The sequence below is a fragment of the Amphibalanus amphitrite genome, unplaced genomic scaffold (genome assembly GCF_019059575.1).
Source record: "Amphibalanus amphitrite isolate SeventyFive unplaced genomic scaffold, NRLGWU_Aamphi_draft 001921F_arrow, whole genome shotgun sequence".
NCBI lineage: Eukaryota > Metazoa > Arthropoda > Thecostraca > Balanomorpha > Balanidae > Amphibalanus > Amphibalanus amphitrite.
Genome location: NW_024883414.1, coordinates 57,192 through 78,789, shown reverse-complemented (window position 1 = coordinate 78,789; position 21,598 = coordinate 57,192). Strand labels below are relative to the sequence as shown.

At 54.1% G+C, this 21,598-nt stretch overlaps 1 protein-coding gene across 1 annotated transcript in view; it reads right to left on the bottom strand.

Moving 5' to 3' along the window:
* Window positions 1–2,362: 2,362 nt before the first annotated feature.
* LOC122375790 overlaps window positions 2,363–21,598 on the bottom strand; it is a 62,678-nt gene continuing 43,442 nt past the window's right edge. The window contains exons 7-9 of the mRNA XM_043355295.1: window positions 8,478–8,579; window positions 6,922–7,021; window positions 2,363–3,203 (exon numbers count right to left, since the gene is read on the bottom strand). Coding sequence (XP_043211230.1) covers window positions 3,187–3,203; window positions 6,922–7,021; window positions 8,478–8,579 — 219 coding nt within the window. The 3' untranslated portion in view covers window positions 2,363–3,186. The remainder of the gene's footprint in view (window positions 3,204–6,921; window positions 7,022–8,477; window positions 8,580–21,598) is intronic.

Genomic DNA, 21,598 nt, shown 5'->3' with positions numbered 1-21,598 from the left:
CAGAGCCCCACACCGCCGCCTGGGTGCAAGCCCTCCCAGTCACCAGTCTGAGACTCCACCTGGAGGACGAAACCGTCCGGGTAGCAGTGGCGCTGCGACTCGGGGCACCGGTATGTGAACCGCACAACTGCCAGCTCTGCCGTCGTCCTGCTGATCGACTGGGCTACCACGGTCTCTCCTGTGCCAAGAGTGCTGGCCGCCACGCACGTCACGCCAACCTTAACCCTCGCCCGCACATGCCATTTTCCCATCCTAGAACGCACATGCGGGGGTGGTTGCCACCCCCCCCCCCCCGCGCCATTTCGTTCCTGTTGGAGATAGAGCTTAGCGGTAAAGACAAAAAAGATTCTTTGGGAAGAGACAAATCCAATGATACCCAGTTTTACCTTCTCAGGTCAGTCATTGACCTTCCAGGTCAGGTCAAACTAAAAAATGTTGCTGTTTTGGGTCACCGTTGGATATCAAGTGCGCTGCTTATCAAATACCGATGACGATGCTGTTTTCTGGTGCCAAGCCAGCTAGAACCTCTTTGTCACACTACCCGACCAGAATTTTGCTGCTGAGGTCAGGCGCGGATACAAGGGGGGGGCCATGGGGGCCATGGCCCCCCCCCCCTTGGCCGATTTTTTTCAAAAATAGAATAAAAAGTTAAAAAGCTGAAAAGGGGGCCTCCTGAAAATGAAGTGGCTATTCATGTTGAGATGTTGCCTGAACAGCTAGATAAGCTCAATAGACGCAGTTTTTTTTTGGGGGGGGGCCCAACAAGTGGGAAGATGGGGCCTCCAACAGGTGGGATTATGGGGGCCTCCTGGTTTCTAATGGCCCCTCCCTTGGAGATTTTCTGGATCCGCCCCTGGCTGAGGTCATTTCAGGTCAAGTTAGGTCAAGGTCAATTATGTGTTTGTATGTCTGTGTGTGTCTGTGTGTATACTGAATACTGATGTGTGCACCGATTGTTTTTGGGTCCATATTACATGAAATCATGATCTGAGAAGCTTTTACCAAAAATGCAATCAAAAAACTTCACAAAAAGTAAATTCGGCTTGCCTAAAAAGCAATTATCTTAGATGACCTAGGTTGACCTTGACCCTGACCTTGACCCCTGTACATCGTCGAACAACATGTTCCATGATAGGTGGGAGGTAAGACTGGCAAAAAAGGCCGAAATCAGGGTGTCAAAAGCTCACAAGGCCCATGGCAAACGCAAGATGTTGAGAATTGGCCATTTGGGTCATGACATGACCTCAAAAACAAGGTCATATCTCCGAAACCAAAAATCACAAACTTGAAATTTTCAGTGGACATCAAGAAAGGATAGAGGAGCAGCTATACGAAAAATCGGCCTTCTAGCTCTAAAAATGTTGAGTGCAGAGCAGAAAGACTACCTGGGGGGATGGGTGGCAACCACCCCCCCCCCCCCCATGTGCGGGCGAGAGCAGCACAGGGCTCGAGAGTGTTTTAGAGCCCACCGGCCTTGACAGAGGTGACGGCCGACGTCCCGATGGGATAACGCTCTTCCCTTTCAGCCGAGGAATGAGCCTGATATGGGACGCCACCTGCTGCGACACCGCTTCTCTGCAACTGCTGTCATCAGCTCTGCCTTGAGCCCTGGTAGCGCCGCTCGCTTTGCGGAAGAACGCAAGCGCGTCCGATATGCCGCTCTCCGTAAGAAATACGTTTTCGTACCTTTCGCGGTTGAGACACCTGGTGTCCTGGGTCCAGCGGCCACACAGGGGGGGGGGGGGGTCGGATGCGACCCCCCCCCCAGGCTGTCGTGGGTACGGAAATAGCCCAGGCGGTGCCGGGTTAAACTAATAGTATTACCGCAGGGAACACGACGCATTTATAGCCGATACATTTGCTTTTTTTCTTAAATAAGATTGAAACATTGCGAGTACTGGCTTTTCGCCTAGCAGTTGGGCGTGAGGTGAGTGACGATAAAAATTATTTCGCTCTCCCTTGCTCCTGCACCTGCGGAAAGTGGATGGATGGGCATTGGATACTTACTGGAAGGGTGTAATAAGGGCAATACACCACTTCATGCTCCGATAATTGCATTACGTCTATGACGGTGTAAAGTAAAGAATAAAGATGTGTGAAGAAATAGACATCTGACAATTGGCTGACTTCCCTGCCTCCCGGCCGCTACTCAGGTCCACCACTCGCCGTTGTCAGTGCACGGTTTTTCTAGCAAGCTCCAGCCTAGTATTGATCTTATTCAGTATTTACGGTACGAAGATTTGATAACGGAATGTGACGTTTCCACATCATGCTTGATGGTTGAAGTTTGCACCGTTAACAACTACCAAGTCAAGTCGCAGCCCCAGTCATCTGGCACGTCTCTGTCATCGAATAAAGCCAATGAACAAGAAAGTTATTATTTTCCAGCATAAATGAAAATATATAACACTGCTACAGGCGGTACGCGGATGTCATGCACATTACACACAACGATTCAATCGAATAAAAACTGGATTAACCATAAATCAGCACTGGATTAACCATAAATAATAACAGTACAGCACCAAACACTTGAGATGCACATTATAGTACTTTAGAATGCACAGAGGAGTAATGAGACTAAAAGTTTTAACACGCCCTATCTTAAAAAAATATTGAACGAGATATTTCCACAGTGCAAAAACAAAACCGAAATCCGACAAAAAACCGATTCCAGGTTCAATGTCCACAGATTTAAAAACAAAACTTTCAAGTGCCCCCATGGTAAAAAAAAAATGACCAAAGACGGAATTGTAACAAAGAATAAATAAAGATATGTGCGGCAAACGAAGGGCGGCACTGGACGAGCGTCTGCACAAAGTAGGCGCACAGAGTTACTCCTTAGCCCAGCGGGCAGCAGCAAATGAATTACAACCAAAGGAAGAATATGCATTAGTCTATTAAGGCTCATCGCACCATGACGAGGCACAGCTAGGATAACGCGATTCGCCTGCGTCCTCCAGGCGAGAAGCACCTCGAGTAGGCTGCCGTGTCTTGACCAACTGCCGCATCCGTCGTCCGCGCCGCAGGCCTCCCAGTAGTGCCTCGGAGTAGTGCCTCCATCGCATCGGCCGTCGACCGGCGTGGGGCCCGGATGTGACTAGTGCAGCTCCGTGGGGTGCCCTGCCGCGCTCTGCCGAGTGTGCAGAGAGCAGGTAGACTGGTGGCGGTGAAGAAAACAAGCAGTTATCTTCTTTCGGGATCTGTAAAGAAGCATTCTACTAAAAACTACATCCAAAACGTTTTCCATATTTTTTTTTTACAGAACACAATGCAGTAGCCAAAATAGATATGAAGTATGTGAAGACAACAGTCTACTGCCATTAGATAACTGATCCTGATGGACAAATACATTAGATACTAGTAAATCATAAGGTGGTTCAAAGGCACACTTTGCAGCTCCAGTAAAAAATCACTGTTTTTCATACTTCATACTGTAAGGGGAAAGGGTGGGGTGGGGATGCAGCCAAGAGTGCATCATATGGGGTTGTAGTGGTCGGACCATCTGGAGCAATAGCCTGTTTTTGCCGTTTTTAATGTTAACCCTATGGCGCACATGAGCACGCGCCACGGGCGCACCCCCGGCCGAATCGTGCCCAAAAGCTAATACGACCTGTTGAATTACATGACCCACGAGTCGTGAAAATTTCACCCTCGTGCGTCAATCGACGGCGCCGCAATATCCGTTTTGGGGCATCACGCCGCCTATAAGCCTCGCAAAAGCGTCCGCACGGCCGGCCGGCCGGCCGGCCGGCCGCTCATACTCAGAAATTTCCGTTAATCTAAGGAAAGACTTCGCTCGCTTCGCTCGCTCCGTAACAAAAGTGACACCTCTCCGTTTTACACGTGTCACGTGCAGTGGAGGTCACCCGCAAGCATTGTCCATAGTAAATACTTGTAAGAAGAGTATACGCTACCCCACACAAAAAACCGCAAGTGTAACAGTGTCCGTCCCCCTCCCCGGCGCCGTTTTCCTCCAGGGGAGGCGCCCCAGCCGCCGTACTGGGGCGTAGCGGAGTCCGTGCTTTTAGCACAGCAAAATATCCACCCAGGCTAGATTAACGTCACGACAACCTAGGATTAAGAGTGGCTAGACTTCAGACTTCATGCAGACTTAACATTGAAGTATTATATATGCAACTAAATGACACACATGGTGTTTGTTCTAACCTTCTCAACAGAAAGTGAACGTGTCAGGACAGCACCCCTTGGTGACCATTATATTCAAGGGGTGCAGGAACTGATTCCCCAGGGGTGAAGCGATAGAAGCAAAAACATGAGTCACTAGTTCCCTCCTGTGTCTTCCCTCCTGCAGAAAAAAAAATACATGTGTGATGCCCAATGTGACTGATAACTGCATATTATAAAGCTGGAAATATTGTACAAAGTTGTGACAACACAAGCAAACTATGCATGTCACTGCTCTTGTATAACTTTTCTATTTTTATTGCTATATGAGACCTCACAAGACACAAAAATATGCATGGTTAGAAAGTGGGTAACAATACATTTCAAATGAACTAAGCAGATTATTTCTAAGCTCCTTTAAGTCCCAATTTCTGCTATATTTCGCTTGTTGTCACTTCATATTTTGAACTCAAGGTGCCTTGTGGATTTACCTCAGGTATGTAGGTAAATCCACAAGGATTTATGGGCTTTACCACAGTTGAGTAGCTGCTCCCTCAATTTAAGTTTCTCGTTAAATTTCATTGAGGCGTTGCAAGATGGGCTGAAGCCGAATCCTCTTCCCTGTTTAGCTGATGCTCATAATACCTGAACATTTTTAATTCCAATTTTTATAGCTGTTAACAATTGGTAAAGGCCCATGTACCTAGACAACAATGACTTTACAGAAGAAACCCCTGGCTGTGTTTCATGGGCGCGCTGCCAGCCGCTGCCAGCGCATTCCGCGTGAGCTAGCGTCAACCTCCGGTAGTGTTGGAGGTATAGGCTTGTTGATGTCTCTATGGAAGCCAAAAGCGGCTGGCAGAGTGCTGTGATATGCTGTGATACACCACCCTTATTTTTGCACAATAATGCTGTGATAACTGTTCCTGCAAAAAATATAAGGTGAAGTGAAGTAAAATCAGGTCAAACATTAATATATACCCGAAAATAGCAGTGTTTGGAGTACCTATATTCACATTACCAATAATATAAAATCAGGTCAAACATTAATATATACCAGAAAATAGCAGTGTTTGCCGTTTGGAGTACCTATATTCACATTACCAATAATATGATACACAACAGGCCATAGAAAACCAGTGAATCAGAATGTTGAATTGTACCCCAATTTCAATATCAATATGGCACTTGGCAATAACAGTTAAACACACCGTTTTTGATGTTAAATCAACAGAGAAAACTCCTGAACATAAAAAATGATCAGAATGTATAATAAGGATAACAGTATAAATAAAAATCGACGACATCAGCACCTATCATCGCCGTTCCACATTCACCACTCCCCATTCCACGCACAGATTGTTTACTCCTTGGTTTACCCCGTGTTCGCAGTCTCCCTGACGACGGAGATTCTTTACGCCCACCGACCAATCACGTTCAAGATCAGCGGGGCTTGGCCGCAGTTCTCGAACGCTATTTGCCAGATTAAGCAGGACCTTCGTCGTCAGTAAACTGTGAACACGGCGTTACATATTTCGCTATGGTAACAAAAGCGCCAGAATTGACTACCAGAATTGGATCCGAAGGTCAAATGGGTCACGTGACTGACAAGTTCAGATGGACAACACCAGGAAAACGGAACAACGTGCAATAACGTTCTATATATCATTGGAAAGAGCATCAAAAGTTGTATAAAATATCAACTTTTGACTTAAACATATCTTAAACGTAAAAAGTTATTAAGCATCAAAGACGCTCCCATTGACTTTCAAAGTTAAAATTTTTCATTTTTAAACGAGCTTCAAAAGAGCAAACGAATTCTGACAGCTTAACGAAGCATAACACCATGTTCTATGGTCTTTTCTCAACAAGTCCTGAAAGTTTAAACAAAATCGTATCATATAATTTTGTACAATGAGCGAATGAAAAAGTCTCTGCAAAAACGCCCATTGACTTAACATGGGGAGCGAAAAAAATTCAACTTTGACCTCGTGCAAAGACACGTTACGAAGTTCTGAGGGGTATACGGCGCACACCAGCGTGTACCCAAACGTGTTTGCCATAAAATGCTGGGAAGAAAACCACCTCTTCCTTGGCTCGTTTTTCCGCTATTCCCGATCGCGCAAAAAGTGTCCAAAACCCCGTTGACTTAACATGGGGAAAATGGAATCGCACGTGCCACGTGCCACGAGGTTTTAAGCGAGTAGCGACCGGTGCCAACAGGTAGATCGCCTGCGGGAGCCCATACACTGAAATTTTTAAGAAAATCGAGCCACAAGTTTAGGCCTGACCCAAGTTGCCCCAATTCGCGGCCAGACATGCAAAACATAGCCCGGAGAAGGACCGCTCCGGTTGTTTTTCAATAGAAAAACACAATTCTAACGAATAGTGTTTGTCTTTTCAAACAACCTGCGGTTACGCGACGGACTGGTCCGCAGCCGCCCGGCCGGCGCTGAACGCCTGGGAGGGTAGACTGTGCCGCCCAGCACCAACCGCCTGGCCTGTCCACTGCGCCGCAATACTCGGCGAGACAGCCGCTAAAACTGGAGACGCTTTCGTCTGTTTTGGGCGGCTATTCTAGCCGCCAGCCGGTAAGAAATAGCAAAGCCAGAGTGACAATTTGTTGGGATAAAGGTGTTCATAAATGGATACGGCGGAGATATGGAAGACTTTCGAGTTGAAACAGTCATATTCAACGTTTGGGCGCACACGGCTCACTTCGGAATAATAAATAAAAAGGATATGAGAAGGATCTTGATCCCAGCCGATCCCTTCTGTCGTTCTGGGACGTACCTTTTTGCAGGACTTCGAGGCAGACGTCGCACACGCGGGCGGGGGAGTTGCCCTGGTAGAGGAGCGGCGCTTTACCCATCGAGCACGGGCCGCAGACCACCTGTGGGAACGGACCGGGTCAGTCGCGGACCAAACGACGGACGGGCGAGACGAGGTGGTCGGTGGACGGAAATAGGTACACGTTGAAGGGAGCATACAAATGTGCTCAGAGGCCGATCTGTAAAAGTAGTGATAGTTATCACAAGGACTGTAAAGTCAAAAGCGTATGAAAAAGGTTACATGGGCTCGTCCTATAGTTCACTGAACAAATATTATACTTCATTCGAACAGCAAGCATACAAAGTTCCCCTTAGCAATACGTGACAGCAAAAAATGCAAAAACTTACAGAAAAAAACATCACACGTCACAGATCCATGACACCCTGTAGCCCGACCGTAGCTCGAGACGTGCTCCTGATCCTGAGACTGGCGGCACGTGAGCAGACGAGTCACGTGAGCGACCTTCCCACACCACTGACCACACACGGTCACGGGCGCCGACCCGGGGTTCGATGGGTGCGCTAAATGATGCAGCTCTGCGGTCGGGTCATGGGTACAGCTGTACCGCGCGGCCATTTCCATTGATTAGACAGGATGACCACTACGGTGCGCCTCTTTTGGCCAACTACTTGCTTTCTAATTTTGATAGTGCCAAACTGCGCACAGTGTACACCTCTTCTATTCCTGTCATGGAGCTCTGTAGACTGTAGACTGTAATACTTGCCATTAACCAAATGTGATCGCACATTTCTTGCATGATGCGTAACAGCCGCTGCTTGGGAAGTATCCCTATGCGTAATGTGACAATTACCCCAGATCCATATTCAAGAGCCAACTTGTACAGCGTACACTGCCAACACAATTTGTAAAAATCACATGTAATAACTGCGCTTGTATTGCGCATTTACCTTGCACAACTCGTACATGTGTGGTAAATATTCAAACTACCCATGCCTGCCGAACAACGAGGAATCGCTTGGCTGGCGATATTGAACATATGAAAAAGGACTCTGTCCTTCGGCACGCAATCAGCGCCTTTAATCAGGGCAGAGTACTCGGATGGCAGGCGCAGTGGTACTTTGACGTATGAAACGTCGCCATGTCCGCCGCACGCTACCGTTCGCAGCCAGCAGAGGAATGTGCCGCGCGTAATACCGCTGAACATGGCGGCATGACACACATTCCAGCCGAAATTTGATGACATCTACTCTACGTGCTATTGTTAAAGCGTAGAATAAGGGCACTTGCAGCTCATTTGGAAGTTTTAATTGCAGCCTGTCACAATCGGAGACCACAAATCCAGCATTCATGATGCGCTATCACCCGGGGAACCAATGTTTCAAACCTCCCATCGTTCTGCGCACATACCAGGCCGGCAGTAGTGCCGAATGGTGACTATCCCACCTACCTTTACTGCATTGGCGCGGCAGCCGGTTGGTGCCTGATTCAGCCCCACCTACCTTCCCACAGGCGCGACAGTGGTGTCGCTGGCTGGTGCCTGATTCAGCACCACTTACCTTCCCACAGGCGCGGCAGTGGTGTCGCCGGTTGGTGACGGTGAACTCTATGGTGCACAGCTGGCACATGCTCGCTCGGTCATCGGGCACCCACACAGGAGCCTGGTACGGACAGACACACAGGCACACGGGAGGTTAGTGGGGGCTGACGGTCAAACGAACACTACAGGGTGGGGTGAGGGACACACAGGGGGCGACCGGTTTCTCCGGCTGTAGGGTGCGGTTGGTAAAATACACTGTTGTGTGCAGCCTAAGACATCAGGCACTAGCATTACCAATAGATGCGTCCGTCAGTTCAAGCGTCGCTGTCGTGTGGAGTCCCCGGGCCTACTCATGAAGTAGTCAATGGATTCGTCCGCGAAATTAGTCAGCCGTCCTGAGTCGTGACAGTGTCTAGCACCCATTTTAACAATAATTTGAGCTGAAAAGGAATAAAAACAGTCCCAGTCTATCTCCAGGGAGCGCGGTGCTGAGAGCGCAATGTGGCGTCACGACAGTCACCATCAGCTCTGTCGCTGTGAGTACACTCTATTGGGAACGTCTGGTCATCAACGGCACGTGAGACGCGTCCAAATCCATCCGAGAGTTGCTCCGAAACGATCCAAAATAACGGCGCTGCGAGGCCCGGCTCAAATGTTGCCCGCCGCCCGCCCGACGCCACAAGAAATATGAAGACCCTGTACACAGGTCACGTAGCTATGGTACTTGAGGAAGAGCCGAAATAAAACGCAGGACAGACGTCTGGCGTCGTCCAAGAACCGGCGAACGTGACGCCAAACACAGAGTGGACGGTAAGGAGCCAACGAAAGACAAAAGAAATACAACAGCAGAGGAACGGAGAACAGGAATTGTCGGAAATTGCAGCATCAAAAGAGGAACACTAATGTGGGATTAGTGGCGCGACACGAGATAGCTACAGGGCGACACGTGAGACGGAGATAGTGGCACTGTATGCAGGTGTGAGGGGGGACACTGTCAGTTTGGGCGCAGTGGGGATGGGAGGGGGCGGGAAGAGGGGAGGGCGGTGTGTGCGTAGGGATAGCGAGTGAACGATGTTTACGAGGGACGGGCGCGGGAGACGGTGACGGGAGGGGGCTGACCAGTGTGAGCAGCGACGGCCATGGTGACGGACGTAGAGTGAAAATGGTCATCATTTGGTGTTCGTGCTTATAACTATTTATGGTGACAGTGATGGTGGGTTGGTGACAGCGCCCGATACCTGAGGTGTGGCCGTGACCTTATAGCACTAGCGGGCGCCATACTACAAGCGTGTAGCTGCGTGCACGCTGAGGTTTGCCGCATCACCGACTGCAGCGACATGACAGGTGGGTGCGACTGACGTCGGCAGTGGTTCCCCTCAGTATGATGTGCGTGTATGTCGGCCTGTTGTCGACGCGTCGGAGCCAAGGTACGGGGCAGTTCGAAGGCACACGAGAGGCCTGGTTTTGATGGAGATAGAGAGGGAATGGGAGAGAGAGAGAGAGAGAGAGAGAGAGAGAGAGAGAGAGAGAGAGAGAGAGAGAGAGAGAGAGAGAGAGAGAGAGAGAGAGAGTGGGGGCGAGGTTGGTAACCGGCGTGGTGCATGTGTGTGGGCGCTCGGGCCGAGCCGAGACTTCCGTCTATAGACAAAGAAATATTCACAGCTTGCCTGGTATGCTGCTGCGCTCAGGTTGAGAGGGAAGAGTGGCTTGCCTGGTATGCTGCTGCGCTCAGGTTGAGAGGGAAGAGTGGCTTGCCTGGTATGCTGCTGCGCTCAGGCTGAGAAGGAAGGGCGCCTGGCTCTTACCCGGTAGCCGTGTGGCCGAGGGACTCGTATCCGGGACTTGCCTGGTATGCTGCTGCGCTCAGGTTGAGAAGGAAGGGCGCCTGGCTCTGTTAAACGTTACCCACCAGCATCGTACCTTGGGTGAGTTGGGTCGGAGTGGTGGTGTGATGTAAACTCGCTCAGCAGTCCAATAAGGGCATGTCACGGGGCTGTCGCAGGTAACGATCAGCGGAGCGGCAGCGGCACCGCGTCCCACTCGCTAGCAGGCGGCCGGCTGTGTTGGGGAGGTGGCGCACAGCTGTGCGGCCCGGGGCGCCGGGAATTAGACCGGGGAAGTGTTTACACAGGCGCCGAGTGGGCACTCTGGCCACCAACACCCGGGTTCGGTTACACGAGGACGGCCGTTGCCGGGGAGGGGAGGGTGGGGAGACACGCACGCAGAGGTCGGATACCGGGGGGAGGGGGAGGGGGGAGGGCGAGATGGGGAGGGGTGCGGAGGGCGGGGCGCCGGGCGCATGTGAAATCAGGGCAGTGTGCGGCTAGCGGTGACAGTGCTCGCTGGGTGACAGTGACATTGGTCCAGCATGGGCAGTGAATGTCCGGGTTTTCCGCGTGGCGGTGGACACCCGTGCGAAGGCGACTACCAGTTACTTAACGTCACGCAGGCCCTGCTGCGCAACAGCATTGCACCGGGCACACGCAGGGCGTACCGGACGGGGCAGACGTGTTTCATTGAGTTTTGTGAGCGGTACGGCTTGAGTGTCGTGCCGGCGACGGAAGCCACCCTCACGTTTTTTGTGGGACATATGCGACTGATGGGTTTATCGTTGGCCAGCGCGCGACAGTATCTCGCCGCGGTCCGACGCCTGCACCTTCAATCTGGCTGGCCGATGGCCGATGCCCTGCCGCCTTACGTCACAGCGGCATTAAGGGGCTTTGAGCCGCGAGGCGCACAGCCGGCCGTGCGTGCGCGTCATGCGCTCACCGTGCAACATTTACGCCGGTTGAAAATACGGCTGGCGGCGACACTGGCGTCTCCATGGGACCAGCGATGCGTGTGGGCGGCGTGCACGCTGGGGTTTTATGGTGGCCTGCGCAGCAGTGAATACCTGGTCACCGGCCTGGGGCGTGGTGCGCGCCGGGAGGACGTGCTGTTTACCGCGACCGGGTGCCGTATCCGTGTCGCTATTCAGAAGAACCGGCAGCATGGTCCCGCGGTGTACATCGACTTGCCGGCCACCGACACATCTACTTGTCCGGTGAGAGCCTTGTGGTATTTTTGCCAGGCTCATGACGGGACAAGGTCGGCTAGCTCTGCTCTGTTCCGGCTGGAGTCGGGGGCGCCTCTCACACGGCGGCGGCTTAACAGTCTGCTTCGACAAGCCCTGGGACCTGGTTTCTCATCGCACTCACTGCGCATAGGCCTGGTTACCACCGCGGCGGCAGCGGGCGTCGGGGACGACGTGCTGCAGCGGCTCGGACGCTGGCGTAGCGGAGCCTATGAGGGCTACGTGCGGGGACAGCGGCACACTGTGACGGCGGCGCTACTGGCCGTCGCGAGGTGTTAATTGGCAAAATCGACCCGGCGAGCGGTGTAGGGCAAGTGACAAGTCCCAGGGACACGAGACGACGGTTCGCTGACGATTGTGCTCTTTGTTCACACAGACATTCGACCTCTCAGCGGGGCCAGCGACGAGCAAGCTCGCATCGACGCACGTCTACGCGCTGAGCTCGACGGCGTCCAGCCGGGAAGCGCGGCGCCGGTGCACCCACACGGACCGCCTGTGGCCGGCAACAACAGGGCACCGAGCAGCTGGGCCCCACCGGCAGCTGCTCTACAACAGACGGCTGGCAGCGCCTGGTGGCCCCACGACCCGGCGGGCTTGGGACCGCCGGGACCAGGGCCCGCCGCCGGGCAGTACGGGTCGGGCCACCACGTGGCGGCACTGCAGACCGGTAGCCAATGGGTCCCAGTCCCAGGAGGAGTTGGAGCCGACAGTAGCTACCAACCACCATTTGGCGCGCCACAGATGACGGCTGGCGCTCCACCGAGGCTCGTCAACCGGACTGGCGGGGCGGGTCAGGCACCACCGCACCAGACCACCCACGGGCCGGGCGGGCCACCGCCGGGCGACCGCGCGCCGGCTGGACACGCGCCGGCTGGACACGCGCCGGCTGGACGCGCGCCGGCTGGACACGCGGCGGCTGGGCACGCGCCGGTTGGACGCGCGCCGGACGGGCCCGAGCCGTGGCATCTCTCCGGAGGCATGGCGGCTCATGGCTGGGGCGAGCCGGTGGCGATGCCTGCGTTCGGCCAGAGACTCAGCCGGTTGGAGCAGGATCGCATGACCCCGACAGGCGGCGACAGGAGGCCTCCGGCGCCGACATCGGGTCACGGGCGGACCATCACCCACAACAGGCGGCGGCGGCGCCGATCCAGCAGCGGTGAGAGTACGCCGCGGCGAGGGCGCCGCCGGGACCGATCCTCCTCACTTGATTCGTCATCAGAGGAAGACGACGGGGTTGACAGGCGGCAGGAGCTTCGGGCGGCCCCGGTCCGTTCTCAGGTCGCTGCAGCACCCGCGGACCTGCGCCTGCCGTCCGTCACGGCTCGGGCGGAGCGGCGACTGCGCAACAGGCGGCGTTTCGTCGCGGTCGCCGACGCCGCAAACGCCGCGGAGGGGACTCCGGGCACCGTATTGGAGTACGTGAGCCGCGTGGCTGCCCTGCTGACACACACGACGTTCCACTTCCCGCAGTGTGGATTGCAGGTCACAAGCTACCTGGCCTGGCTTCTCAGCCGCTGTGTGGGGCGGAGCCTGCGGGAGGTGCAGGCGATGGATAGTCGGGCACTCCAAGCTATGGCGCGGCGGCCGGGCGACTATCTGACGGCGCTGGACCTGGACCAGTTTGTCACACCCGCGGCGGTCGGCGCTGGCCGACTCACGACGGGTGAGGGTGGCAGTCGCACGCAGCAGGACCAATTGTGCTTTCTGCACGCCCGACACAATGCCTGCTCCTGGCCCTGCAAGAACGGCCGCTATCACCTACCGTGCCGCTGGTGCCATTCATCAGAACATGCCACACAATTCCACGGACTGGCGGCGGCCGGTCGCGGCCGTGGGGCCCGGTGGGTCGGCGGAGTCGCAGCCGGCGGGGCGCGGTACAGTGGAGGCCCGGCGGCCCGGGGACTGGGACCCCGCTGAGCCGGCACGCAGTGATGCGAGACAAGCAGGTGCGGAGACGGGTCCGGCTGACACCGGCGTTCGTGTAAATAGACTCGAGTGTTTGCTCGCCGATTGTGACTCTATTAGCCTGGCGGACAAAGAGTTAGTGGTGCGGCGGTTTCGCGAAGGGGCCGATATCGGTTTCCGTGGTGCCGGGGGCGGACATCGAGTGGACAATAACAGGTCCGCCATGCTGCGCGTAGACGGTGTGTCCAAGGCCATTGATAAGGAGGTGAAGGCCGGTCATACCAAGGGGCCTTTTGACTTTCCGCCGCTGCCCGGGTTGGTGATAAACGCTCTCAGTGCCAGAGATAAACCTAATGGGGACGTCAGACTTATACTGGACTTGTCCCAGCCAGCTGGTGGTGCAGTGAATGATGGCATAGACCCTGACCAGTTCCGAGTGTTGTACACGTCAATTGATGAGGCCATACAGTTGATTTATGCGGTGGGCGGCGCTGGGGCGCTTCTCTTTAAAGCAGACGTGCAGAATGCTTTCAAACTCATACCGGTTCGGCCCGACCAGTGGCACCTTTTGGGTTTCTGCTGGTTGGGACAGTTTTACTATCAGGTTTGTCTGCCATTCGGTGGTCGCAGTAGTCCGAGGATTTTTAACGATTTTGCTGATTGTTTACAAGTGCTGTTTCAAGGTGGCACAGCGGGGGTGTTTGTTCGGCATTATTTGGATGATTTTTTCGGTGTGGGCCCTCCAGGCACAGATAGCGCAGCAGTCGTGTACGACCGACTAAAAGCGATATGTACGGAAGTGGGTGTTCCCCTGGCCGCGGGCAAATGTTTCCCTCCTTCTACGCGACTCGAGCTTCTGGGTGTTGTGTTGGACACTACGACAATGTCAGTGGCGCTACCTGATCAGAAGTTGGCCGACTTGCGCGAAACTTTGGGGTCAATGACCGGACGGAAAAAGTGCACGCAGAGGGACCTGCTCTCTCTGGTCGGGCGCCTGGTGCACGCCAGCAAGTGTGTGCCGCCGGGACGCGCGTTCACCCGGCGTTTGCTGGACGCGGCTCACTCCGTGAGTGGCCTGCATCGGAGGGTGCGGATTACTGCGGCGGTGCGTGCGGACATGCAGTGGTGGGCGACTTTTTTTGCCCCTGTGGAACGGCACCTTCCCGTTGGTTCCGTCGGTCACGGAAACGGCCCCCGGCATCACTCTGTGCACAGATAGCTCTCGTTGGGGCATGGGGGCGTGGTTCGGCCGCGAGTGGTGGGCGATGGAGTGGCCGGCGGAAATCAAGGACGCGACAGCACCGTCCATGACTTGGCTGGAGCTTCTCCCTGTTGTAGGTGCGTGCCTACTCTGGGGCCACTGCTGGACTGGCCGACGAGTCCGAGTATGGTCAGACAACATGGGGGTCGTAGGAGTTTGGGGGAGGGGCTGGTCGGGCAGTCCAACTATCATGGCGCTGCTGCGACAGCTGCTTTTTTGGACGGCGCTCCGGGGTTTCATTTTAGAGATAGCGTACATTCCAACCAAGGAGAACGGCGCGGCAGATGCCCTGAGCCGAAATGACGAGGCGCGGTTCCGGCAGCTACGGCCCCACGCCGCGACCCTCCCGGCCGTGCTGCCGGAGAGCATGGCGGCGTACTTGCGCGACCCGGTGGGCAGCGCCCACGTACTGACAGGGTTTCGGTTATAACTGCCGGGCATCGCATACCGCGTGCATGTTTGTTACTGTTGGATGTGTGATCGTACATGTTAACTTGTGTCTAGCATATACATTCCAGATAAACATTCCATTATGTCCTGTTGGCGTGTTTGGCGGTTATGGTAAGACGCCCGCAAGGAGGATGAGCACACGCGACGGGAACGTACGGCCTTTAACAGCCAAAAGGTGAGGTTCGTAAGCAATGATGGAGCGAACGAGTGGAACGCGCACTAATCAGCGATAGGGTATCCTATTGTGGGATTAGTGGCGCGACACGAGATAGCTACAGGGCGACACGTGAGACGGAGATAGTGGCACTGTATGCAGGTGTGAGGGGGGACACTGTCAGTTTGGGCGCAGTGGGGATGGGAGGGGGCGGGAAGAGGGGAGGGCGGTGTGTGCGTAGGGATAGCGAGTGAACGATGTTTACGAGGGACGGGCGCGGGAGACGGTGACGGGAGGGGGCTGACCAGTGTGAGCAGCGACGGCCATGGTGACGGACGTAGAGTGAAAATGGTCATCATGTCCCCGCCCGCCATCCCCAGCTTCCCCCCTTTTGACCTAAATCCTACCTCTCCTGTCGTCGTTTCCCTTAGCGTGTTTGCTGCGGGCGGCGGTTATGGTAAGACGCCCGCAAGGAGGATGAGCACACGCGACGGGAACGTACGGCCTTTAACAGCCAAAAGGTGAGGTTCGTAAGCAATGATGGAGCGAACGAGTGGAACGCGCACTAATCAGCGATAGGGTATCCTATGGAGTGAATAACTCCGAATGAATCAGCGGAGACCAATCAAGAAGTTCAATCATTGGTCCAACTTTGCCAACCTCATTAAAGCGATGAGCAAAAGCCTATATAAAAGAAAAATCTCCAGGAGTTCGCGCGAAACTACGGCCAGCTATAACATAACTTTATTTATATCAGCGAATGCGTTAGAGCTTCATTATCTATTCAATTCATTCATTGTCTAAATATCATGTCAACTTAGCCAGTTAGTCTTCAAAGATGGTTGGGAAGGGTTATCAGCTCAGTATCAACCAGATTCGCACATGCATGTTAACTAACCGCCTCTTCACAATTGAAAGCGGTCCATTCACATAATCCCTTTATTCCCATCAAATCCGCCCATATCAGCTGCACACTTCATTTGCATCTGAGAGCGGCCAAGACAAAGCAGGCGGGCCGGGCGGCTGTCACCAGTCGCCCGCCCCCGCCCTGGCCGCCCCCGCCCTCGTCAGCCCGTCTCGATAGACAGGCGCAGACTCAGCGGCGGTTCGCGCCACGGTGACGCCGCTCGGCGATGCGTACAGACGGGTGACGTTTCCGCTTAGCGTCGCTCAGTGTGGGAGGGAGGAGGGTAGAGCACAGGAGGACAGAGCAGAGGAGGAAGATAGAGGGCGGCACACGTCTCCGGCGGCCATTTTGCCATCACCCACTGCACCTAATCCGAGCGGCGGCCCCGCTGCATATGGAACAGCACTTATATTCTGACGGCCGGAGACCGACGCCGCACCGCCCGGCCGGCAGCACGCATACCAGACACACAGCGCCAGCGCAGCGGGATGGTATTTATACTCATATATACTACACACATCCTCACATGCCGCATGCATCTCAATCGTTAAGGTCGCAAAATGGAATGTCACGCTTCACAATAGCTTTCCATAAGCAAGTGATGCAAAAAAAAAAAACTTGGAAAGCATACGAAAAGACGTAGGGAATATGCTGTCACTTTTTCCCAGTTTGGTCTTCAAAGAAGCAGCATGGCTTAGCTAGAGCTCACTAAGACATTTAAAAAAGGTACAACATTCCAATAGTTTTAAAATCCTAACGACATTCGATTACTTATATTTGCTCTCATTCCTAAAAAAAACACCGTCAGCGCGTACACCGCCGCCGCTCGGCCGCGGCCGTGCGACACCATCCATCGGTGTCGCCGCGGAGAGGCGGCCGGCGGCGCCTGGCGGCGAAGGCGACGCCCCAGGTGCCAGGGCCGCGCACCACGGCACCCGGCGAGCGGCCGGCGGCGTTCGATACGGGCCGTGACGTCACCAGGCGCCCGCGGGCGGCCGAGGTCAGCCGAGCGGGGATGGACAGGGGAGAGGGAGAGGAGGGGAGAGGTCAGGGATAGATCCAGGGGGAGGGGAGAGGTTAGGGACGGACCGATAGGGAGAGGAGCGGTCAGGGATGGATAGAGCCGAGAGCGGGGAGAGGGGGGAGAGGTCAGGGATGAATTGAGCCGGGGAGAGCGGGGAGAGGGAGGAGAGGACAGCCCCAGGGATGGACCGAGCTGAGGAAGGGCAGAGGAGAGGACCGGGTATAGTCGAAATAATATGAAGCTGGCCACAGACGGGCCACAGACGCACCCACGCATCAGTTTGTGAAGCAAATGTGATAGAATAAGTTCAAATAATTATTTTGATGTTATTTTAAAGAACTTCTGAAAACCGGTCCCTTTTTCAAGATCATTTCTATTGCAGAAGAAGGCATAAAACTTGAGTGTTAGCACGCCTAACATCTGCCGTTCCATTCCGAACGCCTTAGCTTCGATACCGCATCGGGCGAGGTAGACTGCGCCGCATGACAAGAGTGTTATGCGGTGCAGTCTACCTCCCTGCAGCGGCGTTCGAGATCCCCAACAGAGGCGCTTTGCGCTCGCCCGCCACAAGGGCTGCACCCCATGCGGTCAGTTAGGACCTGGGCAAAAGTGGCAGATATACCTACAGCACAGTCACAAAACAAATCTATTTAAGATATCAGCCCCCATTATCCCCCATAATGGCTCCCCAGCAGCGCTCTCTTCTTACACAGCAGCTCACGAACAATCCAAGCGGAACGGAGAAGTTTATTTCAAGGTTTCTTTCTTTTCGTCGGGCCGGCGGCGGCGGCGGAGCGCTGTTGGCTGCCCCCTGATCCCAGTAAGCGGCTAATAAGCGGCTAACGTCCCCGTCCAGTTCTCTCTGCTGCCATCGGCCGGCTTACAGAGCCGGCCAGACGGCGAGCCAAATGAACGCCGGCCGCCGGCCGCGCCGCTCCAACTGCAGCCAGCGCGCCGCGCCGGCCTCCGACAGACGCTCATTAAGTGCCGTTACAGCGCGTATGGTTTGAATAATAGAGAGGAGAGAGCGGCAAACACGACGAAAAAGTGCCACGGGAATTCTTTTGCTGTGTTTGTTAACCTGAACGGAAACCAAAACAAGCCTGAAGTCCTGTGCTCAGGTCGCAATAATCAACACTTGAGAGTCAAACGAGTCTAATAAAAAAGATGACAAGACAACTCAAGAAGACTCATAAGGCAGAATCCTTAGCGACAAACTTACTCAACAGCCACAAACTTGCGTCGCTGCAGTCCTGTAAGTAAGTCCAGCGAGCGTCACACAGTTCCTGCTAGAATAGAACCAACTGGGAGTGTCCGGCACGTCCCAGTGGGTAGCGGCCGCGTCACTTGACATGCATGAGCTCCACACCACTGGGCTCTGCGTGTGGTGTGTTGATACAGCGCGGAGGCCGGAGAGGTCCGCGAGATCGACGGCAGGACATTCGAGTGGCCAGAGCCGGCGTTAGCGACTGTACGATAGACAGCGGGAGCGAGACTGGAGCTGTGTCGTACAGACTAGGATCGACAATATATAGAGCCGTGTTTCACAGACTGAGACAAGGGCCACGACCAGAACTGACATCGCGTTTCAAGGACCAGGATCAGGACCAGGACAGGACTGTGTGTCAGAGACTGAATACGTCCAGGCCCGCGCTCTATCGCTGACGGCGGAACTGGCTGACGGCAGCGGCGGCGGACCGACGCCTGGGAACCGGTCAGCTGCCCAGACAGGGCGGCGTGCTATCACACCGACAGAGCGGCGTCCTACCGCACAACAACCAGCTGAGGGAGATATCAAACTCGCTCCAGACTGATGTTACAATCCAGCCGGCACAGCTGTGGGACTCTTCATGCAAACGACACGCCTGGAATGAAACAGATGGAATGAAAACCCTCTACACACAGCAACCGACTGTATTACCATCTTAGCCTCCACCCCCAGCCCATCACTCAGCGAGAGCGGTCCTTCAGCGAGAGGCGGGCGGGTCAAACAGACTCAACAATGCGGTCAGAGCCGGTCCGACGTCCAGCGCCGTCAAAGCCGTGCATGACCTCCTGTCCTCTGTCCGCAGCGCCGCCCTCTGCCTCCACAGCGCCGGGGCGCGGTCGCCGCCGCGCTAGGTCATGCATCAGGTCAATGATGCGGTGCCAGCCTCATGCAGACAATGGCGAAATGGGCGGCCGGGCGGCCGGGGCGGGGCTGGGCGGTGACGGGGAGTGCCGGGGGGGGGGGGGGGGAGCGCTGGGCTGTCGCTCCCCGCAGTAACACAGCAGCCCAATGGAGGGAGGACAGACACCCCAGATGGAGTACTCAGCAGCAGATGCGGAACGACACAGAGATTAGACGATACGAGCCCAGGATAAACGAAAGAAAAAGTGACGCCATCAGAGCAAAGCGTCGACTGGGGTGAGATCAACATTGAACGTAATTGCTCGGAAGTTGGAGAGATAGGAAGTTGGACGGAAACTCTAAAGGTCAACAGTTTCCAGGGAACTATTTCAACGGAAGTATCTCAGAGACGACTGGGGTCTTGAAGGTCATCTCATCACTCATCATAATATAAAGTGGAGTGTCGACTGATATGACGCATCCTGTTTGATTCCAGGAACGAAATATCCGGAAGGATGATAAAAGCCCGTCTGTTTCATTAACACCTCCAGCAAACATTAACACTTGGAACTTGTAATTTATAAACACCGCGCAAGCACCCAAATAAGTTATTCATGGCAGCGGACTGAATACAAGAATGCTTACATGGATTCTGGTGAAATTTATTTTCTCGGTGCTTCACTGAATGAGCCGGCCCGGGTCATTCATTTCAGAAGTGTGGCATGAAAGGCCTGTTTCATAGTGGTGGCTGGCAGCAAAACGAATTACTGCGACGCTCATCCAGTTTTAGCCAGTTTGCATTACGACGCTGGAAATGTGCGCATGGCTCATACCACAGCCTTTCACTGAAAATGGCATTAGCCGGCCTTCGGAGCTTTACACGAATGTCGACTTCGTGCGACAGGGAAATTAAAGACCCAACAGCACCGCAATCCATTACATAACAGTGATACCTACAGGCCACAACAAGCACTAATTAATAAAGTGTAGGCAAGCTAAGCTGTAGGGTCAGTATTTTTGATGTGGTTGATCACTAACAATGTAATCAAATAAAACCCAACATCAAGGGACTGTCGACGTCACACCTGTCCCTATTATCTAAGTGTGATAAACAGAGTGCCTCTCTGTCGTCTGTCCAGGCCGGGGGACACCTGGACCCATAACAGGGCCGGCGCCATCCCGCTTTTACGGCGTCCAGGCTCCTCACAAGAGGCCCGCCTGGCGCGGCCGTAAAGCGTTCATCCCAGAGGCCCGGTACGTACATCGTCACGCTGTCAAAACATCCGGGAACAGACGGAACGGCAGCAGCGGGCCCGCCACCGGGTCGGAAAGGTCAGGTCACGGGGTAGGGCGCCGGGAGAGACGGACCATCGGACCATATGATCCGATAAACATGGGGCAGAGAAGAATCATGCACCATGACTGCTGAGAAATGAATCAAGCAATCGTTAGAAAAAGGTAAAGAAGACGCAAACGTGATTCAAGGACAAGGGACGCGGTTAAAAAGTCCTGAAGCTGACCGGAAACTAAGAAGAAAACAGTGTCGGCCATTAGAATCCCTCACTCGGTGTGTCGTTGTATCATGGTGCGTGGACCAGTGACGCATACGGTGACACTGACGAACATCAGGCTCCTGAGTCGACCACATCTCTGCGCGGAGCAGGCGCGTGCGTCCGTGCAGCGGCTGTCACACGATCGAACACCACGTCTCACCGAGCCAGGCAGGACGAAATGGACACTGTCCTGGGAAGCGCCCGTAACGAATAAAGGACCAGGATTACCTAGCAAGATTGATGTGCACGATATGCTTAAGCTTTTCAAAGGACAAAATATCATGAAGTTAGATTCCGATGTAACTATAACCTATCTGTGAGTGTGTGCAATAGTTAAAACACTTGACGTTAGATTGTGTTTTTCTATTAAAACAAAAATCATGAATTCTCTGACAATTTTACAGAAACTGCCTGAGGAAGGCATTTTCAATAGATGCTCGCGATTTCATAATGCATCTGCTAAACAATAAGATCAAAATTGGAACGCTTACATCACATATGTAAACAGCGTGCCGCTTCTGTCCAAAATACGAAATAAGTTGCATCAGCCCGCGGCCGAAATCGTTCGTGCTCAGAACCCTGAAGTTGGCCGAAAGGCCAGCCTGTTGCATGGCCCATCCAAGCCCGCTTTTCTTAGGGTACAGGCTAGCGTTGTAGCCCTGTTTTGATATAAGTTTCACAGAGTTGAAAGTTCAGTCACCCA